Source organism: Triturus cristatus, chromosome 5_1 (genome assembly GCF_964204655.1).
Source record: "Triturus cristatus chromosome 5_1, aTriCri1.1, whole genome shotgun sequence".
NCBI classification, from domain to species: domain Eukaryota; kingdom Metazoa; phylum Chordata; class Amphibia; order Caudata; family Salamandridae; genus Triturus; species Triturus cristatus.
In genome coordinates this window covers 404,898,480-404,925,428 of record NC_140587.1, presented here as the reverse complement: position 1 = coordinate 404,925,428, position 26,949 = coordinate 404,898,480, and the positions used below count along the sequence as shown (strand labels likewise).

Genomic DNA, 26,949 nt, shown 5'->3' with positions numbered 1-26,949 from the left:
TGCGTATGTCACTCTTTCAGCCGCCATATAGCTGTCAATCCCCCTCCTCTAGTCTGCAAGCTTGGGGGGTGCGGGGCTCCCCATTCCCGTGCCACATCCCTCTTGGCTACCATTAATGCTAGTGTCAGGAAGATGAGGTGGGGTCGGGTCAAATCTATATCGTCCGCTATCCCCAGTATAACTAATTTGGGGTCCATGGGCAGTGGCTCTTCAAGTGTGTCCCCAAGTTCTGTCATTATCCTGGCCCAGTACCTTTGGAGAACCTCACATTCCCAAATGGTGTGGTAGAAGTTGCCCTCGGTATGGCCACACCGTAAGCAACTAGGGTCGATGGCCCGCCCCATCCGGTGTAGGCGGAGTCTATCATAGTAGACTCTGTGGAGTATCTTGAGTTGGATTTGTCTGAGTCGAGATTTGATCGCCACCTCCCTAGGGTGCATCAGGGCAGTTTCCCAATCGAGTGTGTCCATCTCCCCCACGTTCGCCTCCCAAACCATCCGCAATTTCACCAGTCCGTCCGAAATGTTATTAATTAGGGTTTTGTATGTCAAGGAAACCAGCTAGGCCTGCACTTGCTCCTGTAGCAGGTGGCCTTCCAGAGGGGCATATTCCGGCAGGGGGTCCGCTAGCGTCCCCTCTGCCTGCCATGCGTGCCGTATTTGCGCGTATTTGAGGAACTGAGTGGAATGCAGGCCGAACTCTGCCTCCAGGTCCTGGAAGGTCTCCCAGCACCGAAATGCCTATATCGTCCCACCGTCGGAAGCCTTTCAGCTTATGCAGCTCTCCTTTAGCCACGCACACTTCCAGAGTGGGGTTTGTCGCGATGGTTTGTGCCACCACCCGATGCGTCTCGTCGCCCTATCCCAGCTTTCCACTGTCACTCTTGTTGCCGACAGAAGTGCTGCCCTCCCCTTCCCTCCATAGATATAGTGCAGGCAGGATCGGCTGTCTAGCTTCCCCCTCTCCAACCTATACGTAGGGTGATCTGCCGGTGCATGTAACCAGTCGTTGATGGGCGCCAGATGTTCCGCCCAGCAGTATGCCTCCACGTTGGGGAGGAAAATCCCTCCATTGTATTGGTTTCTCTGGAGGGTCTCCAGCGCTATCCTAGGCTGTTTCCCCAGCCAAAGCAGCTCTCTAAGGCCCTCATTTATTTCCTAGAAGACCTGACGCGGGAGGGAAAAGTATTCATTTTGTAGCACATAGAGGAGCCGTGGTAGCGTGATCATTTTATACATCGCCGCTCGCCCCAGCAGAGTGAGTGGGAGTGTCTTCCATCTGCATGCCTCCTCCTTAAAGTTCAGCAGAACCCTCTGGATGTTTTCTTTATAGGAGACAGCCCTATTTTTTGTTATGTAAATTCCTAGGTAGAGAAACCCTTCCGTGGTCACCCGTAACGCCTCGGGTATAGCCGAGCCCAGGTCCCCCTCTCCGGGATTGTATAATACCGACTTATGCCAATTTATAGTGTGTGTGTGTGTGTGTGTGTGTGTAATGTAATAGTGGAAGGCCAACAAGGGATTTTGTTTAAACAAAATTCAATACAATTGTACTGTACAAAGTAACCATTACATAAGTACTAGAGGGAAGTTCATCCAAACGTAATTCAGTTGGATACAGTAAATGATAAAATATAATGCAAACACACACGGGGTATTTTTTCAAGTGAAAGAATCACTGATTTTTATCTAGAAACAATTCATAAAAAGGAGTACACAAAACAAATAAATGTATAATGTAACATGAAGGGAAAGAAAGTTCAATATTATCCACAAATCATGACATTACAAAAAATCCAATCCAATAACTATAACAGAGATATATCTCGTGGTTAGAGAACAATCAGCTGTGCAGCTATGCTGTGGAAATGGACCATATAGTCGACGTTTCGGTCTGTTGAGGCGTCAGTCAGTCAGACCATCTTCAGGACAGATGAACAGTACAAAAAGACTCCTGCATAAATATGATATCTATTAATTACATGAAAAAAACCATAAAATTCTCTTCGTGGTCAATAGAGAAATTCAGGGGATAGCCCGTGTGTGAAAGAGCAATCTTCTTTAAGGGGAATTGTGGGAGAAACACCTTAAACCCAGGAAGAATAGCGATGTTATGTTACTACATCATTCAGTGAAAAAAAGGGGGGTGCTTAAATACATTGATAGTGGTGTCTACTTAAGTTAGACTGAAAAAACGAGATGCGCTTACTCGTAGTTTGTTGTGGTATTTTAAAGGAGTAATCACTTCCTCATTAAGCATAGATTGTGCTTCATCTAGAAAGCGAAAGACAGTGGTCATGATGTGCCTTTGAGCCAAAAAATGAATAATGTATGTATTTATTTATTAAGTATATCGTACCCGATCTTATTTGGATAAGCGTATACCAAGTGAGGCCTGTAGCAGGACAACAGTGGGCTTCAGAATGTTGCCTATTCTGGTATTCTATGATTTAGAAGGCCAAGCGGTCCTTCTTTTGAGCGATTTTTCACTCCAGGAAATCTAGAAAATTGAAGTCAATCATAGTGAGAATTAGATCATCGACGGGCGTATAACGCTAAAATTCTGTATACAGCCATTAATGTTTGAAGGTATACTAGCGAGGATTTATAAAGAATTTGCCAGTAAATGAGAAACCAGGAACTGGGCAGAATAATACATGACACGACCCATCTATATTAACACATGCTTTGCGGGGGAAGGCAATTGATGTAAAAATTAACATGGTGGCGATTACGTCCAGTCTACTATGAGGTGACATTTTATCAGGTCAGTCAAACGCACAGACAATGCATAGAGCCATTGGCATTGGGAATGTGCTGTTTAAAGATTAAAAAATTAAAAAAGGGGCAGTTAGTGACTGAACCAAGACTGACAGAACAATACATTCAAAGATCTACCCATATTTAAAAAGTGCAGGCTGGGGAAGGTGATCTAGTTAGAGATTAATAATCTCGTGATTCAAAGCAACCTTCTAAGCGACGTGGTCAAACTTAACCCTACATTATGGGATGGTCAGGACCATTACTTACGGTTTTAGTCTTACAAAGCCGAGGAAAGGTTAGAGTGCCATCCGTCGGTGGGAGCTCGGTCAATTTCCAAAGTTCGGCGGCGTGTATTTAAAGGCGGTTTAGTGACCACAGCTGTTAACAATTAGAGTGTGGGTTAAGCTAATCAAAAGCTAATCGAAATAAGACGGACATCTTGTAATGTCTGAATAGATAGAAGCAATGGCTATTTTAAAGTTTTTATAATTTTTATACCATCATTGCGAGTAGCGTCTACAGTAATTTGCAGAATTGTTAATCAACGCAATCAGTGACGGTTAAGATGAAGAGTGTGAGGTATAATAATTCTGTATTTTTAGAATTACTCGAGAGAGGCGCCTTACATGGCGGACATCTTGGAACAGTTAATGTTAGGTAAACAAGGTCGGAATAAGTTCAGGAGAGAAACCCGAAACGGCAGACATCTTAGAGCGGTGGCAGTGTTGCGGGAATTTAACTATTTAAATCATTACACATAAGGAATTACAATATGTGTTATGTGTTTTAGATGACAGTTGTTTATTTTAAATGACAGTGTAGAGCGAATCATCGCTTGCCTATTATTGAATTCTTCTGTCTTTGGCTAAGGATCAAACTAGAAAAGAGCAAGACTAAATGGTGAAAAAGAGTAACAGAAGGCATATTAGCAATACAGAACAAGTTATCATGATGCTTCACAGAGTCGACTCATCAACTAATGTGGCATGATAAGTCAAAATGCTGAACATCTTATGGCAAGCTAACTGATTGTTATACATGGATTGACAGTGTTAACAAAACGATATAAAAAGTACAAAAAATACATGAATTTGACAGATGCTTACAAAGATGGAATATAAAATCACTGTCACATGTTCATAGAAATTTGTCCTATTATATAGCATTATTGAACACTGAAACATTAGATACTTCAAATATACATATGCATAAACAATTTGGGTACTATCTCATACATAAATCAAGTTTGGGTGGAGACTTTAAGAGACAGATCTAGGTAAGACATGCCAAAGAATGCCATTCTGTAGCCGTGTTTAGACCTTTCTTTATGTTGTCGCTCTTACAGATCCATTGATTCTCTTTAATCGTTAATATTCGATCGACATTGGCTTGTCTGATGGTGGGTTTAACTACTTCAATGACTAGCCATAACATCTCTTTTTCAGTGTGTTGGAAACGTGTATAATGGCACTTGGATGGTCCTTAGCATTGAGACGGCAATAAAACATATCAAATCACTGACCAAGGAAATAGAAAGCCTGGATAACAAGATTAACACCGACTCCAACATCACTAATGCGAAAGCATTACTAGATAAGGTTGCTGCTACCATAAAAGACTTTGAAGAATTCAATTCCCACAAGAAAACAGATAAACTACAGAAGGATATAAGGAAGTATAGTAAGGAAAAAACATATCCATATTTAAACAAAGATTTTTATCAAACACAGGGGTCCAACCAAGGACCAAAAAATCAGCAACGTAAGAAAGTTACTTTTTCTGACACCACTTCTGATACCGATAGCGATCAGACATCTGACAACACTCATAGGTACCCCCATGATCAACAACCCTCCACATCACGACAGCCTTTTTTAGGGCAGGATCGGAGAGGATCTCCTTACCCACGGAGATCACGAGCAACCAGGAGAGGATGGTATCGGAACCAGTATACACCAGGTTACCGTCAAACCCGGAACCAATTCTACGAGTGGTAAACCCCACTCAGACGATACCCATCTTCAATTTATCGAAACATCAACTTTCTGAGGTACAAATATCAGTACTCTCAGCAGGGCTTTCTTTTGTTCCGACGAACAAGAACAATTTGTTCCAAACAAAACTGGAGCTATTCAAATTTTTTCGCTCAGTTAGACTTAAGAACTTTTTTTCAAACAAAACTATACCATGTGATTCCGACATAACTGGACTACATAATCGGTCCACGTTTTTTCCACCCAACGCACTGATAGCCAAAGAGATTATCACTTTTGAAAATGCCATCTTAACAGAAATTGATAACCTTTTTAACATACCAACTAGGGTGAAATACAATCTAACCAAGGACGAACATCTGGCATTGAGGAATCTTCAGACACTACCTGATACTATCATAAAACCGGCCGACAAGGGTGGAGGCATTGTACTCTGGGACTCACAAGCGTATAATATTGAAATAACCAAACAACTCTCGGTTGAGTCCAACTACAAAAAACTACCTTGCAACCCCACTCCACGCCTTGAAAAAATGATCTCAGAACTCAGTAAAGTCGGCTTTGAAGGAGGCTGGCTTAGCGAAAAGGAAGCCGCATTTTTAATAAACAAGTCTCCCACAGTTCCGGTAATATATATATTACCGAAGATACACAAGAACACCGCACAGCCTCCAGGCAGGCCCATTGTATCGGGCTGCAATTCAATTTTAAAACCTTTGGCCCAGTATGCGGACTTTTTCATCCGACCTTTTGCCACAGAAATAAATACATACATCAGGGACACCACGGCGGTCATCAATGTAGTGGATAAACACAGTTTTGATCCCCAATGCGAGCTCCTGGTATCCATGGATATCGAGAGCTTGTACACTAATATTCCGCAGTCAGAGATCTTGGAAATCATCGAAGATCTACTCAACAACAGACCTAGACCGCATGCTGTTCCGACTGAGTTTATCACTGAATGTATTAGGATTTCACTATGTGAAAACTTCTTTTTATACGAACGTACATTTTACCAACAACTCAAAGGTGTCGCGATGGGGGCAGTTTTTGCCCCGGACATAGCTAACATCTATGTCTCTGAGTTCGAGCGAAGACACATCTATGACCCACTTAATCCCTTTGCAGCCAACATTACCAGCTGGCTGCGATATATAGATGATGTCTTTCTTATCTGGAAAGGTAGCAAAGAACTACTCACCGAATTCCACGACTGGTTGAATTCCAGAAATGTCAACCTGCAATTCACAATTGATTCTAGTAATCAAAGTATGAACTTCCTAGACATCTCAATCAAGGTGGGCGAAGATAATATGCTCTATACCACTCTCTTTACGAAGCCTACGGCACGCAACACGCTTTTAAAATATGACAGCCACCACCCGCAGTCACTAAAGGATGGACTCCCTTTTGGACAGTTTCTCCGGTTACGGAGAAACTGTTCCAAAAGGCAGGATTACTTCCTTGAGGCGAAGAAACTTAAAGAAAAGCTGCACTCAAGAGGTTACCCGAACAAGTTGCTGAAGAAATCTCTAAAGAGAGCATGGTATAATGACCGCAATGCCCTCCTCGAAGTTAAACAAAAGACATCAGACCCAATGTTAGTCTGTGTAACTACGTTTGGTACTGCCACAAACAGAATAAAGAAAATTGTAAAGAAACATTGGACACTTTTGTCATCCCTACCTGAGCTATCAGAGCCACCACTCTTTTCGTTTAAAAGAGGACCCAATATCAAGGATAGACTAGTTCACACATACACCACACCGCAACATCATCTTGTAGATGGTATGCAACAAATAACACCTCTAGTTGGACACTACAAGTGTAGTAATTGTGCAGCTTGTCCCAGCACAAAGAAGTTAAAATCCTTTGACCTCAATGGATCCTTGATAGTACTCAAATCTTTTTCCAACTGTAACACCAGAAACGTGGTTTATTGCATCCAATGCCCGTGTGGATTAAACTACATTGGTAAGACTACTCAAATGGCAAAAACACGCATTCTCCAACATCAATCTAGGATTAGATGTAGAGTTGAGAACGCGCCACTCGTTGACCATTATACACGTTTCCAACACACTGAAAAAGAGATGTTATGGCTAGTCATTGAAGTAGTTAAACCCACCATCAGACAAGCCAATGTCGATCGAATATTAACGATTAAAGAGAATCAATGGATCTGTAAGAGCGACAACATAAAGAAAGGTCTAAACACGGCTACAGAATGGCATTCTTTGGCATGTCTTACCTAGATCTGTCTCTTAAAGTCTCCACCCAAACTTGATTTATGTATGAGATAGTACCCAAATTGTTTATGCATATGTATATTTGAAGTATCTAATGTTTCAGTGTTCAATAATGCTATATAATAGGACAAATTTCTATGAACATGTGACAGTGATTTTATATTCCATCTTTGTAAGCATCTGTCAAATTCATGTATTTTTTGTACTTTTTATATCGTTTTGTTAACACTGTTAATCCATGTATAACAATCAGTTAGCTTGCCATAAGATGTTCAGCATTTTGACTTATCATGCCACATTAGTTGATGAGTCGACTCTGTGAAGCATCATGATAACTTGTTCTGTATTGCGAATATGCCTTCTGTTACTCTTTTTCACCATTTAGTCTTGCTCTTTTCTAGTTTGATCCTTAGCCAAAGACAGAAGAATTCAATAATAGGCAAGCGATGATTCGCTCTACACTGTCATTTAAAATAAACAACTGTCATCTAAAACACATAACACATATTGTAATTCCTTATGTGTAATGATTTAAATAGTTAAATTCCCGCAACACTGCCACCGCTCTAAGATGTCTGCCGTTTCGGGTTTCTCTCCTGAACTTATTCCGACCTTGTTTACCTAACATTAACTGTTCCAAGATGTCCGCCATGTAAGGCGCCTCTCTCGAGTAATTCTAAAAATACAGAATTATTATACCTCACACTCTTCATCTTAACCGTCACTGATTGCGTTGATTAACAATTCTGCAAATTACTGTAGACGCTACTCGCAATGATGGTATAAAAATTATAAAAACTTTAAAATAGCCATTGCTTCTATCTATTCAGACATTACAAGATGTCCGTCTTATTTCGATTAGCTTTTGATTAGCTTAACCCACACTCTAATTGTTAACAGCTGTGGTCACTAAACCGCCTTTAAATACACGCCGCCGAACTTTGGAAATTGACCGAGCTCCCACCGACGGATGGCACTCTAACCTTTCCTCGGCTTTGTAAGACTAAAACCGTAAGTAATGGTCCTGACCATCCCATAATGTAGGGTTAAGTTTGACCACGTCGCTTAGAAGGTTGCTTTGAATCACGAGATTATTAATCTCTAACTAGATCACCTTCCCCAGCCTGCACTTTTTAAATATGGGTAGATCTTTGAATGTATTGTTCTGTCAGTCTTGGTTCAGTCACTAACTGCCCCTTTTTTAATTTTTTAATCTTTAAACAGCACATTCCCAATGCCAATGGCTCTATGCATTGTCTGTGCGTTTGACTGACCTGATAAAATGTCACCTCATAGTAGACTGGACGTAATCGCCACCATGTTAATTTTTACATCAATTGCCTTCCCCCGCAAAGCATGTGTTAATATAGATGGGTCGTGTCATGTATTATTCTGCCCAGTTCCTGGTTTCTCATTTACTGGCAAATTCTTTATAAATCCTCGCTAGTATACCTTCAAACATTAATGGCTGTATACAGAATTTTAGCGTTATACGCCCGTCGATGATCTAATTCTCACTATGATTGACTTCAATTTTCTAGATTTCCTGGAGTGAAAAATCGCTCAAAAGAAGGACCGCTTGGCCTTCTAAATCATAGAATACCAGAATAGGCAACATTCTGAAGCCCACTGTTGTCCTGCTACAGGCCTCACTTGGTATACGCTTATCCAAATAAGATCGGGTACGATATACTTAATAAATAAATACATACATTATTCATTTTTTGGCTCAAAGGCACATCATGACCACTGTCTTTCGCTTTCTAGATGAAGCACAATCTATGCTTAATGAGGAAGTGATTACTCCTTTAAAATACCACAACAAACTACGAGTAAGCGCATCTCGTTTTTTCAGTCTAACTTAAGTAGACACCACTATCAATGTATTTAAGCACCCCCCTTTTTTTCACTGAATGATGTAGTAACATAACATCGCTATTCTTCCTGGGTTTAAGGTGTTTCTCCCACAATTCCCCTTAAAGAAGATTGCTCTTTCACACACGGGCTATCCCCTGAATTTCTCTATTGACCACGAAGAGAATTTTATGGTTTTTTTCATGTAATTAATAGATATCATATTTATGCAGGAGTCTTTTTGTACTGTTCATCTGTCCTGAAGATGGTCTGACTGACTGACGCCTCAACAGACCGAAACGTCGACTATATGGTCCATTTCCACAGCATAGCTGCACAGCTGATTGTTCTCTAACCACGAGATATATCTCTGTTATAGTTATTGGATTGGATTTTTTGTAATGTCATGATTTGTGGATAATATTGAACTTTCTTTCCCTTCATGTTACATTATACATTTATTTGTTTTGTGTACTCCTTTTTATGAATTGTTTCTAGATAAAAATCAGTGATTCTTTCACTTGAAAAAATACCCCGTGTGTGTTTGCATTATATTTTATCATTTACTGTATCCAACTGAATTACGTTTGGATGAACTTCCCTCTAGTACTTATGTAATGGTTACTTTGTACAGTACAATTGTATTGAATTTTGTTTAAACAAAATCCCTTGTTGGCCTTCCACTATTACATTCCATTTGCCCAAGCCCTCAAGGGTGTATTGGGTGTTACCCCTCAATTTAAATAATTTATAGTGTAGCCTGAGCGTGACCCATACTGGTCCAGCCGTGCAAAGAGGCGCGGCACCGAGGTTTCAGGGGAGGTAACATACAGGAGGTCATCCGCATACAGCGAGATTTTCTCCTCACTCCTCTCTCCGCGGCGAATTTTAAATCCCGCGAACTGCTTATCTTGCCGCACTTCACATGCCAGCACCTCTATGGTAAGGGCAAATAGTAGCGGGGACAGGGGACAGCCCTGACGGGTCCCCCGTCGTATCGGGAATTCCTCTGAGAACATACCATTGACTTTGACCCTCGCTCGCGGGTCCGCGTATAGAAGCGTAATCCATTGCCTAAACTTTGGGCCAAACCCAAACTTCAGCAACACGCTATCAAAAAGGGCCAATGCACTGCATCAAACACCTTTTCCGCGTCTAGGGAGAGAAACACATGGGGTTCTCCTCTTTCGCACACCTCCATCAGCCAGTTGTGTGTCCTCCGCAAGTTGTGTCTAGTCGCCCAATCTGGCAGGAAACCGGTCTGGTCCAAATGAATTAGGCCTGCGACCACCCTACGCAGTCGGAGGGATAGTATTGTCGCCAGAAGTTTCACCTTTACATTCAACAGCGATATAGGGGGTATGACGAGCACTCCTCCGGCGGTTTGCCCTGCTTATAGATAGGGCAATAAACAGTTTTGTGAAAATCTTTGGTCCTATCTATGTAGTACAATAAAGCTGTTTTGACATCAAGCGTGTGAAGAGCCCGTTCTGCTACAGATTCAGGTTGAGGAAAAAACACAGGTAACTCAACTGATTGGTTTATATGAAAAGCAGAACCACTTTGGGAAGGAATTTAGGGTTGGTGCGAAGAACTACCCTGTCTTTGTGAACCTGAAAGAAGGGTTCTTCCAAGGTTATTGCCTGTGGCTCACCAACTCTCCTTAATGAAGTGATTCCAATGAGGAAAGCAACTTTCCATAAAAGAAACTGCAAAGGGCAATTGTGCAATGGTTCAAAAGGTGGACCCATTAGCAGTGTAAGGACAATGTCAAGATTCCATACTGGCGCCGAGGGAATTCTTGGTGGTATTACCCTTTTCAAACCTTCCATGAAGGCTTTGATCACTAGAACTTTAAATAGTGATAAATGCTGCCTGTTCTGTAAATACGCAGCTACAACTGCAAGGTGCAAACGAATAGATGTATAAGCCAGTCCAGTTTGCTGTAGGTGTAATAGGTAACAGATAATATTTTATATTGAAGCATCTAGGATTGATCTTTTTATTACAGTAGAAGAACCTCCTCAAGCAGTAGTCTGATCGTAGGACAGGTGCTCATGCCCGGAAGTTGAGAGTACCACACTCACCAGGCTCCATCCAGGGCCTCTAAGATGACTTGGGCCAGACCATTCCTGATCTTCAGAACTTAAACAGAAGAAGCAAAGACAGATATGAATACAGGAGTCCCATGCACCACTCTGGCCTGAATGAGTCTTCTAGAAAGTCTTCTAGGGAATGCCAACATGTTCTCGGGGGGGGGGCAAAAAAAAACCAGCCACAGGGGTCTCCCACTGTCGGAAGATGCCTTGTGTGACCTCATGGTGCAATTGCCATTTACAATCTGCCAGGGCCCAGGACTTCACTCAGCCCCTTTTTTGAGGTAACACATGGTGGTTTCAGGTATGGGAACGTGCACCAACATCATTTTGACGGACAGCAGGAACATCTTCAATGCCAAGTGAATGGCTCTTAACTCCAAGTGGATATAAACCACCACCACAGGTTGTGTGCAGTATCCTACAAAATCTAAATGGTATTTAGTAGGAAGCTGTCTTTTCATGTGGTAGGCCAATGTAACGTCACATCATGTAAAATGTTCATACAACTCAGATTGGTATACAGGGTTTACTTTAATAATCTCGAGTGCTCCATTTGTGGTAGTGCGGTCGAGCACCTTGGGCTTCTCAGAGGGGAATGTTAAGCATGTGTTGCACACACAGTTAAAAAACGGTTCATATACTCAAAAAAAAAAAAAACAGACCAATTTATAAAAATAACAGATTTCTATATAATTTTAGGACTATAGATCAACTGAATCAGGTAGATAATTTTGGAGTTATGGATTTTACAAGAAATCACTAAAATCCACAAATAACGTTTTTTGAGGTATGATCCTCGAACGGGGTCATATTATCAGACAGGAGGAATTACGTTTTTGCAAACATTCACTTGAAGTTCGGTGGTGCCCTTTGGAATTTAAGGTGTAATGGGGCCAGGGTACAAGGAACCCCCAGCATTTTTAGTCTATTTGCCCTGGCATATCTGGGTGCAGAGTTGCTGGACAGGTTGGGAACCTCAAGTGAAACACTGTAGAAAGCATTTGGCACCGGAAAACAAAGGCTGCTTGGGGGCAAGTCCTTCAGAACTCAAAGGAGGGCTCAGCTCATGAGGATCTATCGAACAAGGGGCAAAGTCGGTTTTGTTTACCTGAGCTAGGGGGGCTCATGTGCAGAGGTGTTTGGTGCAGAAAAGTGCCATTTTTTGCATGGTTACAACTACTTTTTGCCTGACATTTGATGCAACTTGACTTGATGTGCCCTGGGTTCCTGTCAATAAGGTTCCCAGGGCCTGTGTTCTTTTCCAAAACTGTAACCACAATTGGCACATCTCTTGCCACAGGTAAGCCCCTTGTAGAAGGTATCATGGGCACCAAGGGCACTGTGACCAGTGAAGGCCTCTAAGGGCAGAAGCACCTATTGTGCCACCCTTAGAGACCCTACACCTTAATACCCACACATTGCCATTGTAGGCTGAGTATTTTGATGCAGAGAAAAATGAAGAGTCAACATGGTACATATCTGTGTGTGCAATGCCTGCAACCCACTGCCTGGGGCCTAGGTAAGTCACCCCTCTAGCAGAGTGCACTAGCGACCAGGTGAGGGTACAGTTGCATGAGTACTGTACCGCTACAGTGTCTAAGTCCATTCTTAGACATTGTAAGTGCAGCCAAGTCATAAAGAGAATATGGTCTGGGAGCTGGTCATTACGAACTCCACAGCTCCCTAATGGCTTTACTGAAAACTGGATAGATTGGTAGCAAATTTCTCAGCACATTAAACCCAGTGTGGGATTTAATGTAAAATGAACTCTGAGAGCATCGTAGAGATGCCCCCTACAAAACGACTAGCCCTGGTGTGGTTCCTGAATGGCTGCCTGCCATTTGCCAATATCAGACTGGTTTCTGATCCCTTGGGTAGAGGGCCTCGGCTCTCTGGGTCCAGAAACAAAGCCCATCCTAGGCAGAAGTGTCATGCCTCCTCCCCTAGGATGGGCTGGGTCCACGAAGAGGAAGCTTCAAAGGCCTGCCACCTTTGTAAGCTGTCCCTGCCTTTTTCTGCCCCCAGCAACTGGCTCCCACTGGTTCCGACTCCCACTTTGGGTGAGAGAATAGGCAGGAAAACAAATTTAGGAGAGGTGTACCCACCTTTTCCAACCCCACCCCTCAGGTAGGGGAGGCGAGGTGAAGCACACATCTCAGCTCCCATCCATCTTGAAGACGAGGGGACCCAGCCAATTACAGAGAGGCTCATGCCCCCCTCCCACTGGAGGGTGCCATAATAGGGCTGTACTCATACCAAGGGAGGGACCTATTGATCCCGACCTGCACACCCCTGTAAACTCCCGTAAATTTTGTATCTAGGGGTGACCCTGAACCTTGCCTTCTCAGATTCGAGGAAGAAAGAAGGACCGAAGAGCCATGCTGACCCAGGAAGAAGAGGACACCAACTGCTTTGTCTATAGCCCTACCGGCCTGTCCCAACTCTGAACTGTCTACAGCAGAAACCCTGGTGTGTCTCAGCCAGCAGCCCCCCAGAACCCGGAAGACTTGCCCTGCACTCATCTTCAAGGCCCTGTCTCCCATGAGCACCGGGTTTGCTCAACAAAAGGCTCCTCCAGGTGGCTCCGCAGTTCTGCATCACTCTGCACCAGACGCCCACGACCTGAGTTCGAGTGGCCTAACAGCACGGGGAGGTCTCCCCAGCGATCCTGACTTGGGACCTGGTGATCACCGAACTGCTTCGAGCTTCAAGCCAACCCCTGCACTCTCAACCGAAAGGGTGGCCCCTGACCGTAACCGGAGCTGGTAAGATCTGACGCCTCAAGGCACCCCTGCACCCGATGCTCTACGGCCTTGGGTGGCCAACCAATGGTATCCAGGCATCTCCCAAGAATCCAACTTACTTCTTCTGCCGGTGGTTGCGTTTAGGAAACCTTCTTGCCCGAACCTGCAGCATTCTCTTCAAACGGGAGACCTTTATTGCAACAACAGGGCTCCCGACGTCATCTTGGCACTCTGCATCCGGCCACCAGTGGTGCAGCTCCTTTGCTGATTGTTGGCCCCAGCAGTGCTCATCCAACAAGCAGTGTTCATCCTAACCCCAGGAGCTGGCTACCAGATCCGAGTGGCATGCTCATAAGCAGCCCCCAACTGACGGCCCCCTAACCCCATTGGTCAACATTGGGCCTCTGCACCCTGCACCCGGACACCCTACTGCTACTGGAGGTGCGATTTTAGTGCCTAATTGGACCTTGGGGAACCTTAGTCCTAAACCCCAAAACTCATTCTTTCAGGTCATTTACTTACCTGTAAACCGTTAACAGTCTTTTCCCCATAGGAACCTATGTTAAGAGTTTTTGTTCCTAAAATGTTTAAAGTGCGAAACTGTGTTTTGTATGAAAGAAACGTAACTGTGCTTTAAACCAAAAGGTGTCTGTCTTACCTTTGTATTGTACGATCCACAGTGTGATAGCTAGGCATATCACCCCGAGTAGTCAATGTAATACAAAAAAGTAATCTAAAAGTATTCCAAAGTAATCTCCCTGTATTTTAAAAGCAAATACAAACCTGCAACGATTGCAATTTTGACCACAACTGCATTTCCTTGTACAGTTTTGCATTTTAAAGTAGATTTCACTTACCTATGCCAAGTCCTGGTTGGTTCTAGAAATAAAACTTACATTTATGCTTGCCTAATTGGTCTGGATTCTGTCTGAGTGTGTGCTACCAGCCTTGATTGAGTGAATGCAATAAATGCTTTACCCACCCTCCTGATAAGGCTAACTGCTCGACCACACCACCACAGATAGATGTTAATGATTATCCAATTTAGCCTCTGCTATATCATTGGTGATACACTGGACTGCGCACACTATATCTTACTTTGCTATAGTATATACAGCACTAGCTTCCTACATTTGGCCAGCTGCCCACTTCCGTTGGAGGCTCTCACGGTTCTCGGTTTGACCTGCAGAGGGTAGGAAAACAAGACAGCACTGCAACTCTCGGTGTGAGCCTTGTCGGACTTCAAGTCCCTTGTCGTGCAGGTTGGTTTTGACAGCGGTGGTGTCCCGGTTGGACACTAACAAGACTTGGTTGCTTCAAGTGCTCCGGTACCCAGGGTATTGGTGCAGGGGGGCTACTGGAGGGTCTAGCATTTCAAAACTTAGTGGCGAGATGGGGCTGACCTCCTGGAACCATAGAAACATCTTGACGATGACTCCACCCCAAGGGAGATGTTAGATAAATGCCGTAGTGCTGGACAGTCTTCCCAGTGTTCAGAAGGATGCACAGCTTATGGACGAGTCGGGTCTTTGCAACTTTCCAGGTACCATCAGGCAGGCAGGGTTTTGTGCTAAGTGATGGTTCTTCTATGTCCTTCTGCTCCCACGTAGACACATCTTTCAGTCTGGTGTCAGGGGGACCTCCAAATACTGAATTTAGGGGAGTATAGCGTAGATGCCAATGGGATACCTACCAATGGGGTGTCTACACGCCCTATATGACCATTTCATGCAAAGAGTGGGCATAACCCTGACCAGAGTTCCTAGTTTCACCAAAACCAAGATGGTGAAACGCTTCTTCAGCTGCCCACTTCAGGAGGTCCACCTTAGGGGAGTGCCTAGCCTTTAAGTGTGACCGGTCCTCTGACTATCTAGTTTTCCCATCTGCTCTTGTGCCAAATGGGCCCCAGGGCAGGGGGTAGCGTTCCCCAGGTTTGGGAGGAAGCTGCTGTCGCACATCAAAGGTGGCAGATGCTTTGGAGCCTCTGGACTTGATATGCTAAAGCACTAGCTCTCCTGCTGGAAGATTGTGAACACATTCTGCTAGAGCAGGCATTGTTTCAGACCTCTGAGTGTGTGTGTTCTCCCTTGAAGGAGGTCAGAAACTCATCTGTGGTTGCAGGCTGGAGGGTACCAGTCAGCCAGAACACTATGTGACTGGTAGGATTTCAGGGGGCAACTCTAAGGAGCCCTTCGGGTGCACGCCATAATAAATCCGATACTGCCATCAGTATAGATTTATTAAGACAAGGGGTTTGATACTACATACCATTATTTTCAGTGAAGCCATCATGTAGCTGGGTAACTTGTTATGACTAATGCCCAATACATGTCCTAACGGCTTCCTGATCACTTGCAATGGAGCTAGGAATTAAAGTACACATCTACTCATGCAGGTGTGCCTTAACATATAATGCACCCTGCCTTAGGGTTCTAAGGCCTGCTTGTAGGGGTGGCTTACATATTCGAAACTCTCACTTGGTTTTACGCGGGAACGACATGCAAGACAAACTAGAAGAGTGCCAACTCCCCCTGCCCACCAATCCTGCCCAACAGGGTCAAAGCAAGAATGGTGTGATGGGGAAGAGGGAAAACAAGGAAGAGAAATGAAGAATGGTCCCTTGATGACCTCAAATAAACAGGTATGGTTCACAGAAGGTGTGGGTGTTCCTGTTTGTAAAGCGGGGAGAAGGAAGATTAGTGTATGTACTAGCACAGCCTCACACTAACCCCATGTACATGTACCTATAATCAAAAGAACTGGCTACTGGTTAATTCCCCTCTTCCACTGAACTTAAATAGCAGCTCGCACAGGAATATGGGTGTAACCTATATAAGAATAAGAGATAGAAAGAAATAGTGTAATTCCATTTTAGCAGCGGGACAAAGAATTTATAAACATATGCATGCACAGAAACACTCACTTGCTGTTATGGAGTAGCAGTGAGTAGAACTAGCCCAAAGGTTCATATAAATATATATGTCTTTACCAGGGATTTGGAAAAAGTGACTAGCCAAGATATATGAACTCAATAGCAGCTAATAACAGACAGAAAGTGTACAGGCTATATTTGTGTCCTTGACTGCAGGAAAACACTTAATATGCTACTTTTATTTCACAGCTGAGCAGGAAATACAAAAAGCAGATTTAAATCTTCAGAGTCACAGGCACTACCATCAGATAAGTACTGTCCATTAACTAAAAATCATGCCAGTAAAACAATGTGCTCAATAGTCAATAAGTATAACCTCCAAATACATTTTGTGAGGTGGGGGTAAGCTTTTAAGCATAAATTGACTTCGAAGCGATTTAAAAATTAAAGATCAATTTGGGCAAATGCACAAAGTGATCCACATCCACAGGTTTGATCAGGAATTAATAAAAATGACTTCAAAGTGCAATAATTGTTAGACTAGCAAGCTTTGCAACTAATGACAGGTAACAATTACAAATAAGTCAATTAAAGGTGATAATTTGATAAGACTGAATGGACTCATTTGTTTAGGAATATATAGCAAATGAAAAGATCAACTACTTAAACTTTAAACGCATCAAAATCAATAGTAACGCTCAAAAAGAGCTTTTGAAAAACTAACCTCTTCCACATCAGCTGATACAATATCATCCTGCTCTTCATCTCTGCCACGAACTGGCTGGGATTGACTTATCCGTCGTTGCTGAGGATTCCTTATAATATACGAGGACTGAGACTGGCTGGAGCTTCAAAACAGACAAGTAGAATGCAAGAAGCAAATTAAAACATGATTTATTTTTTTCAGAAAAGCAAGTTATACAACAAACCTTTACTTGAACTTTTTCTTCAGTGTACTTATTTTTAAAACCAACTGTTGTCTTGCTAGTAGATTAAGCAACTTATCAAAATGGTAACTGTGCTGGCAATCTAAATTGCCTGCTTCCACCAGTCTCATGTGATGCCCAGGCTGATAAGCCATGGAACAAGCGAACAAGTTACTTCCATTTAGTAATGTTCTTTCTGATGAATGGGCAATCTAACCGTAGATTCCTTATGAATATTCCCCTAGGCATATGATTGGATCTGGAAACTCAAAAGCAGTACTCCTACACACTGGTAGGTGTCGTCGTGCAGCTCTACATAAACGTTGTTCTGCCCCGAAAGTGAAAAATGTACCCATGTATAAGCGCTACCCAGGCGCATTAACATCAGTTGCTTTAGAAGACACAGAGCCCATCAGTAAACAGAAGGGACAAGAGGGTGGACTTTGCATAATCTGCGTTCAGAGTATCTACCAGAAGGATCATTACCGAAGCCACAAACAGGTAGCCATATAACAAACCAACATATGTTGCAGCACTCCCAACAAAATTGCAGCCTTGGGAGTGCTTAACTTTTAGCTGAGAAAGGCAGGAGGTTATAATTTCTTAGACCCTACAAACTTGATCGGTTTAAATCAAAAGTCAAATCCTCCTCTCCCGGGCCCTTGGGCAGATCTTCACAATCTTGGGCTCAATTGGTCAGTGTGGCGAGCCCTAGCCTCCTGGAGCCTTTTCCTTAACAACACGCTCTCCCTTGTGCAAGTGTTTTTTGACCAATTCTAGGGTGAATATCACTTCTCCACCCCTGTGCCAACTCTCCTGCATTGCATGCAGGATCAATTCAAGATAGCCTTATTCAAAGAGTCCCTGGTCACATCTCAACTGGGGTGCCCCCTTCTGTGTTGGCTCAGAGGTCTGGGCTCTCTCCTTTGTTCAATGGGCCTGGGATGTCCCAACCCTGGTACAGTGTGACAGCTAATTAATGGATGCACATTTTCCTCCCCAGCCCTTCCACCTCAGGAGCAGAGTAAAGCACTGTTAATGGCTCCCTTTGTGAGGGATGGTGTAAGGAAATGCCTTTTTTGTATGGTCATTCCCAAGTTTTGAACTGAGGCTGCTGGTTTTTCGATCCAGAGTGTACAGAGGCTTGCTAACCAGACCTCAGTGCCTTTGTCCTGACCTTTAAGGGCTGTATGTTGGATTGGCTTGTAACCTGCTGTAAGGCCATGGTATAAGGTTCTCCAGGGCCTGTAAGTTAGCAGGTCACCCCAGGAACTGCTGCTCTAGTTGTGCTATCCAAGGTGTGAGAAAGGTAAAACATGGCTCCTAGTCTGCAATTCAGAATGGAAGGGCAGTTTTAAACTGGAAACTCTACTTTGGTTTGCCACTACTTTTATTGGCAAAGTCCTCCCTATTTATTATATGTAAGGCACCCCTAAGTTAGGCCTAGCGAGCCCCAAGGAAGGGTAATGTATATATATTAAGAAGTGGAACATGTGTTTTACAAGTTCCAACAGCAAAAACCTGCAATTGCGATTTTAACTGAAGAAAAGGCAAGAAGACCCATTGTGAATGCAAAGTTGCAGCCTGCCACAGCTAACGTCTAAAGTTGATACTGCAAGTTAAACAACTTGATGACCAAGTCGATATTAATGCAGAACAAGTTACTTACCTTCGGTAACGATGTATCTGTAAGAAACATTAGTTAGTTAGATTCCTCACCTTAGAATATCCCCAGGCGTCAGACTGGGTCCGGAATATTTTTCGTCAGCAATACCCCTTGCGTGTCGCTAGGCGTCGTCTGCGGCTCCGGAATGACGTCGGAGTACTTAGACGCCGCCCTCGCACGCTGACGTCAGTTCTTGTACATAGCCTTCCGCGCCAGGAACGCAGAGCCATGCAAGATACCGACACTGGTGCCAAAAAATTGTAGGGCCCTGAAAGGGATAGCCTTAACCCTAGATGTCAGTTCGCAGAACGGGGAGGATGGGTGGGTCGGTGAGGAATCTAACTAACTAATGTTTCTTACAGATACATCGTAACCGAAGGTAAGTAACTTGTTCATCTGAAGGAAACAGGTTAGTTAGATTCCTCACCTTAGAATAGATACCCAAGCAATACCAACCCCGGTGGTGGGTCTGCGAACCAAGATCACACCAGAAAGTCCTGGAGGACAGAACGGCCAAAGAAGCCATCCCTCCGGACTTGGCTGTCCAGGCAATAATGCCTGGCAAACGTATGCAGCGAAGCCCACGTTGCCGCCTGACAGATGTCCTGCAAAGGGACCCCCCGTCCCAAAGCAGTAGTAGCCGCTGTGGCTCGAGTAGAATGGGCGCGCAGCCCAACAGGCGGTTCCTTTTTTGCCAAGGAATAACAGATTTTTATACACAAAACGACCCACCGGGAGATGGTCCGTTTGTGTACAGCTTTTCCCTTCTTTGCACCCACGTAGCCAACGAAAAACTGGTCGTCCACCCGGAACTGTTTGGTGCGGTCCAAATAAAAGGAGAGCGCACGTTTTAGGTCCAGACGGTGGAGCCGCTCTTCCTCTTTGGAAGGAGGCGGAAAGAAGGTAGGCAAGGTGACAGATTGCCCAAGATGAAAGGGGGTCACCACTTTCGGTAGAAAGGAAGGACGAGGCCGAAGGACAACCTTGTCCGGATGAACAGAGAGAAAAGGAGGCTTGGACGATAGAGCCTGGAGCTCACTCACCCGTCTAGCCGAGGTGATGGCGACCAGGAAAGCAGTCTTAAGAGTTAGAAGACGAAGAGGACAATTGTGAAGAGGCTCAAAGGGAGCGCACATCAGGAATGTCAAGACAAGATTCAAGTCCCACTGAGGCATTACGGAAGGGACAGGAGGGAACGTGTGAGTAATGCCTTTAAGAAAGCGTGACACTACAGGGGACTTGAAAAGAGAGGGCTGATCTGGAAGCCGTAAGACGGCAGAGAGAGCAGCAAGATAACCTTTCAAGGTGCCCAGGGCAGAGCCCTGCCGGGCCAAAGAAAGAAGAAAGAGGAGAACCTCAGAAAGAGGGGCGGAAAGGGGATCCACAGCCTTTGCTGTGCACCATGCCACAAATTTGTTCCACCGGCAGGCGTATACCGTCTTTGTGGAGGGGCGCCTGGCTGCCAGAATGATATCACAGACTTCAGGAGGCAAGTCAAATGGCATCAACTGCCGCCGCTCAATCTCCACGCATGGAGGTGGAGGCTGGACAGGTTCGGGTGGAGGACCGTCCCCTGCTGCTGCGACAGAAGATCCTCCCGAAGGGGCAGACGTATCGGAGGATCGGTCAACATACTGAGTAGCTCGGGATACCAGTACCTTCGTGCCCAATCCGGAGCCACCAAAATGACTTGGGCCCGGTCGCGCTTGATCTTCTTCAGCACTCTGGGCAGAAGTGGTATAGGCGGAAAGGCGTAAAACAGACCGCAACTCCACTCGCGGCGAAAAGCGTCGCCGAGCGAGTGCCGCCTTGGAAATTCCAACGCGCAGAACTGCCGACATTGCGCGTTCTCGTCGGTGGCGAATAGATCTAACCAAGGCACTCCCCACTGCTGTAAGAGACCTTGCGCCACCTCGGAGTTCAGACGCCATTCGTGATCCATCATGCACCGGCGGCTGAGTTAGTCTGCTCTAGCGTTCAGAGAACCCGCCAGATGTTGAACCACCAGGGTGATGCCCTGGTGTTCCAACCATGTCCAGAGGCGCAGAGCCCCCTGACAAAGGGTTCACGACCCCACCCCGCCCTGTTTGTTGCAATACCACATGGCGGTGGTGTTGTCCGTGAACACCTGCACGACACTTCCCCGGACAGAGGGAAGGAAGGCTTTCAGTGCAATTCGGATCGCTCTCAGCTCCAACAAGTTGATGTGGAGGCGAGACTCTACCGGAGACCAAAGGCCTCTGATCTCCGCCTCTCCCATATGGCCACCCCATCCCAGGAGGGACGCATCCGTCACTACGACATGCTCCGGTAGGGGTAGGGAGAGGCTCTTGCCCGTGACCCAATCGCGGTCCGTGAGCCACCACTGCAACTGCTGTGCAGTGCCCTCCGAGATCAAGACATGGTCGGACAGGTTGCCGTGATGCTGGGCCCACTGAAACTTCAGGTCCCACTGCAGAGCCCGCATGCGCCGCCTGGCGTGATGCACTAGTAGGATGCAGGAGGCCATCAGCCACAGAAGCCGCAACACTAGCCTGACCGAAACCCAGGATAGAGGCCGAAAGATGGGAATCAGGGCCTGTATATCCCGGACCCGCTGTTCCGGTGGATGAACCCGGAACTGCGCCGAATCGAGAACCGCTCCGATGAAAAGGAGCTTCTGAGAGGGACTCAGGTGTGACTTCGGCACGTTGATGGAAAACCCCAGCAAATGCAGGAGATCCGCCGTAGTATGGAGGTGGGAGACGACTGTCTGGGGCGAGCCCGCCTTCAACAACCAGTCGTCGAGATAGGGGAAGACTGGAACCCCTGATCTGCGCAGATGAGCTGCGACCACCGCCATCACTTTCGTGAACACCGGAGGGGCACTGGTGAGGCCGAAGGGGAGCACGGTAAACAAAGTGCTCCTGACCCACCGTGAACCGCAGGGAACGCCGGTGGGCCGGCAGGACGGGGATGTGAAAATAGGCGTCCTGCAAGTCCAACCCTACCATCCAGTCTCCAGGGTCGAGGGCAGCCAGCCTGAGCTAAAGTTAGCATCTTGAACCGTTCCTTCCGGAGGAAGGCATTGACGTTCCGGAGGTCCAAGATAGGGCGTAGGCCCCCTTTGCCCTTCTTGGGAACCAGAAAGTAGTGGGAATAACAACCACGACCTACTTCTGGGCTCAGAACGCGCTCGACGGCCCCCTTGGCCAAGAGGGCCGAAACTTCCTCGTGGAGAAGATTCAAATGATCCCCCGAGATATGGTGGTGCTGCGGTGGCATGGCTGGAGGGGTCGTCTCGAAGGGGAGGGAGTAGCCCCTTCGGACGATTTGCAGCACCCACCTGTCCGATGTGATGGACCGCCAGTGGAGCAGGTGATGGCGAACTCTGCCGCCCACTGGCGTGGAATGGGCCTGAAAGCTCAGACTAGGAAGGCTTTGAGGCGGATGCTGCCGGGGTGGATGTAGACTGACCGCGTCGACCTCCAGTACCGCCTCGGCGGAAACCACGTCCGCGTGCAGGTTGGTTCTGCGGCCGGTGGCTAGGCGGACGTGAGGAGGAGTCCCTTCCTTGGCCACGAAAGGAGCGAAAAGCGGAAGTTTGTGGCCGCGGGGCCCAAGGACGTGGCCGTAGCCCGGGAGTCCTTGAAGCGAGCCAGCGCACTGTCCGCTTTGTCACCAAAAAGGCGAGCGCCATCAAAAGGCATGTCCATGAGGGTGCTCTGGACATCCCCTGAAAAGGACGTGGACCGCAGCCAGGCGTGACGTCGAAGCGCCACCGTGGTAGAAATCGCCCTACCCAGCGAGTCCGTAGTGTCAAGCCCACATCGGATTGCATGCCATGCTGCATCTCTCCCATCGGCCAAGGCCGAGGAAAGCCGCGCCCGGGCCTCCTCCGGGCACAGTGGCAGCACGTCCTCCACCACATCCCACAGAGAGTGGGAATAACGGTCCAAGAGACAGGCAGTGTTCAAAGACCGCAGGCCCAAACTGAGCGAAGAGAACAGCTTCTTACCAAACTGTTCCAGTCTCTTGGAATCCCGGTCTGGAGGAGCGGACGGGAAGGAGGATTGGGAGGTAGAGGCCTGGATAACCAGACTCTCAGGGGAGGGGTGTTGAGACAGAAAACTGGGGTCGCCCGGAGCAGGGCGGTGGCGCCTGGCAACGTTCCTATCCACAGGAGGGACTGTGGAGGGCTTGGACCAGGTGCCCTGCAGAACGTCAGTGAGGGCCTCATTGAATGGCAGCAGAGGCTCAGTGGAGCATGCGGCAGACTGAAGCACCTCAGTGAGGATGTTAGTCCTCACAGCCACGGCAGGCAGCTCGAGCCCAAGGGCTTCGGCCGCCTTGCGCAGCACCACAGAAAAGGCTGCACCCTCCTCCGAAGCCACAGTCGGAGGAGAGATGAATCCAGTGTCTGGTGAGGTATCCAACCCACTGGCCTCCCCAAGTTCATCTGCCCAGTCCTGAGCAAGTTGGCTCTGAAGGGCCATAGGGTCATCAGACCCCTCCCAGTCGCCCCCGTCATCCGATTCCTGGTAAACAGGAGCAATGACCGGAGCCGGTCGATAGACAATATGTGTCTCTAGCGGCATCGGATGCGGCGTCGGGCGGCGCCGCCTCGGCATCGGGACCGGACTGGGGCTGAACCGGGGATCGACGTCGACCGGAGCCGGCGTCGGGGGTGGTATCGGTGTCGGCGCCAGCGGAGTAGGCGTAACGAGGTCGACCGGCGTCGACGGGGGCCCAGGCCCTCGGGGACCTGCGGCGTCGGAGCCAGAGCCTCCAACGGCGCCGGGGCCGGAGCCGCCGGCATGCGAGATAGCCCAGTCGAGTCCGCGGGGCCCGATGGCGCGCCAGCGGGCGTCGATGGCAGGGCCAGATTCCTCATGGCCGAGAGGAAGGCACTGACCTCCGCCGGCGTCGCGTCAGTCCCAGGGACCGTCGGGTATGGGGACTTGCGCGGCGCCTGCGGCTCCTGCGGAGCCGCGGGGTGGAACCACCCGGACCCTCGGCCGAGTCGCGCGACCGGCGATGGGAGTCCGAAGAGCGGTGTCGCTTCTTGGACTTCTTGGAGTGCCTCGACTTACCCGAAGACTTTGAGCCAGACGAGTGACGATGTCGAGTGCGGCTCCGCGACCGATCCTTGGACCTCCTCCTGGACTGGGATCGAGAGCGACGCGGAGCCGAATGGCGAAGCTCGAGAAGCTTGCGGGACCGCTCCCACCTAGCTTTCGAGGTCAGGGCCATACAGTCGGAGCACGACGCCGCGTCGTGGTCGAGGCCCAAGCAGTACAGGCACCGGCGGTGATGATCGGTCACCGACATCAGTCGGTGACAGTCGTCGCAGGCCTTGAAACCAGGCATCCAACCGGCACCAGAGTCGAGAACTGACCAAAAAGAGTCAAAAAAGTTAGTAAAAAATTGACTAAAGGGGTAGCTCTCCCGGATCTGCGCTTACTGGCGCAGAAAAAAGAAGAACTGACATCAGCGCACGAGGGCGGCGGCTAAGTACTCCGACGACGTCATTCCGGCGCACGACGACGACGACGGACGCAGAGCAGCAGACGACGCCTAGCGATGCGCAAGGGGTATTGCTGACAAAAAATCTTCCGGATCCAGTCTGACGCCTGGGGATATTCTAAGCTGAGGAATCTAACTAACGTGTTTCATTCAGATATTTGTTGCAGTGTGCAACTTTTACAAAGTTTCCACATTGTTGCCCTAAATCCACTGTGGCCATCAACAATTGCACACAGGGTCTTTCCCTGAGACAGCGTTCTGCCTTCCTGGGGATACTTGCAAACAACTCACATGAAGGAGACAACAGAAGACTGGGCGGGGCAGAGGGCTTACCTCTCCCTGGCAGGAAGTCACACAAGAGTTAGCCCAAGAGGTAAGCTTGAGAGGAGAAGCCGCTTTTGAAGGGCAAATGGTGAACACTGGGCTGGAGGGCTTGTCTATTGTTTAGGTAGACAAGCTGGCACTCGGGAAGGAGTGGGGAAGCCAGTTGCTAAACCAGTTTTCCAGGGCCGCGTACATACCTCTGGGTTGGGGTAGGTAGCGCTAAACACCAAGTCAAGGGTTTTATCATATGGCAGAATGGAGAATTCTGGGATAGCCAGATACCATACCTCACAGAAAGTGGTCATCAGGTTGGAGGGAACCTAATAGCTCATTTGCTACTGACCGCTTTTAGCCGGAGGGCATTTTCTGGCCATAAAAAGGGCACCCGGGCACCGAGAACTAAGATCTCAATTGACTGGAGAACAGGACCGGAGGAGGACAGTCCTGCTGCACCACAGACTTTGCAAAGAGAGGCTGCACCGACGTAGACTGCACCAGCTAAACATTGTTGCTAGCAAAGGAGGAAGGACTGTGCCGGCTGTGTCCAGCTCATGGAGAAGAAGTTTCCTGAGCCCAGCCGAAGCAAGAGACTCCAAGAGTCAGTTGACTGACCTCCTGTTCGCAGCACTGGGCCACAACAGCTGAAGAAGCCTGTTGGGGCGAGGTGGTAGTCCAGATCGTAGCACCAAGGACCATGAACTGAAACTCAAAGTTGCACCAGAGTTTGCTGGACCCGGGAGAGACGTCATAGAGCAGCCTGATTGCCCAGAAGGCAAGTTACCGCCCAAGGAAGGATTTGTTAGTTACCACCATACCGGGCAACTGGTAACCCAGTGGTGACTGTACTTCTGCCAAGACCTAGAGGACATCGAGGGACGTCGACCCCTGTGGCCAGGTCCGCCTCACCAAGCAGTGGACCAAGGAGTAGCCGCAGGAAGAACCCCATCAACCGCATTGCATCCACAGCGTTCTTGAGCATCTTGTATACCTTGCATTAGGACCACTTCCATAGGAGTCTATGGCTAGGAGATAAACGTGCCTAGAACTAACTGAAAACTACTTCATCTCTCGAGGTAACTGTTTCAGAGGACCTTGCTGGTCCCCCTGACTGGCTCTCTGTCAGAGTTGGTTGCCTAAAGTAACTGCATTTATACTTACCCAAGTTTTTCTTAACAATTTCTAACTTTCAAAATTTTTGAATTTGCCAATGCTTCTTTGCAGCTAAGTGAAAAAGTTCATATTTACTATATCTTTTGAAATCTGTATCTCTAGAACCCTCCAGTGCATCTTTTTTAATTTTGGTGTCTAAAAATAGACTATTTTTATAAGTTGGTTTTGTTTTTCTTGGGTGTCTTGTCGATTCTTCAATTGTTTTGTTGCAGTTGAGATGCTTTACACGTATTCCTTTGTGTAAGGCTTGCTGCTCAGAGCCACAGCTATGCAGGGTTGAGCTAAGGGTTTGACAAACAAAACCTACTGGTCTAGAAGGGATTGGTGAGTATTACACGGAGGTCATACAACCACACCATATAATAAACCCTATTTCCTCACCGCTGAGGTTTATCTTCTTGGTAGGAAGTCGGGCTCTCTATCTGAACCATGTCCTCCTAAAGTCCTGCAGCTGGTAGCTAAGACGGTTGCTCCTCAGCTTGCAATTACTATCAATAAATCTGTCAGATCTGAAATCTACCCTCAACTGTGAAAAAGCGCAGTTGGTAAGCCTCTTTAAAAAAGAAAACAAACTTGGATCCCATAGATCTGAAAAATTATAGGCCCATTTCTCTACTGCCTACTCAGTCTAAAATCTTGGTGAAGCAGCTCAACTCACAACTGATGGCTTATTTGGAGGAGACGAACTGCTTGATCCCTCTCAATTTGGTTCAGTACCAATCATGGGACAGAAACTGCTTTGGTCTCTGTGAGAAAGTGGCTCTGTATATACTGTTCCTTA

General features: G+C 46.8%; 1 protein-coding gene across 15 annotated transcripts in view; it reads right to left on the bottom strand.

Moving 5' to 3' along the window:
* UBR5 (ubiquitin protein ligase E3 component n-recognin 5) overlaps positions 1-26,949 on the bottom strand; it is a 2,036,132-nt gene that overhangs the window by 817,389 nt on the left and 1,191,794 nt on the right. For all 15 annotated transcript variants that reach the window (XM_085605144.1, XM_085605147.1, XM_085605145.1 and 12 more), the window contains one exon: positions 17,302-17,425. In XM_085605144.1, coding sequence (XP_085461270.1) covers positions 17,302-17,425 — 124 coding nt within the window. The remainder of the gene's footprint in view (positions 1-17,301; positions 17,426-26,949) is intronic.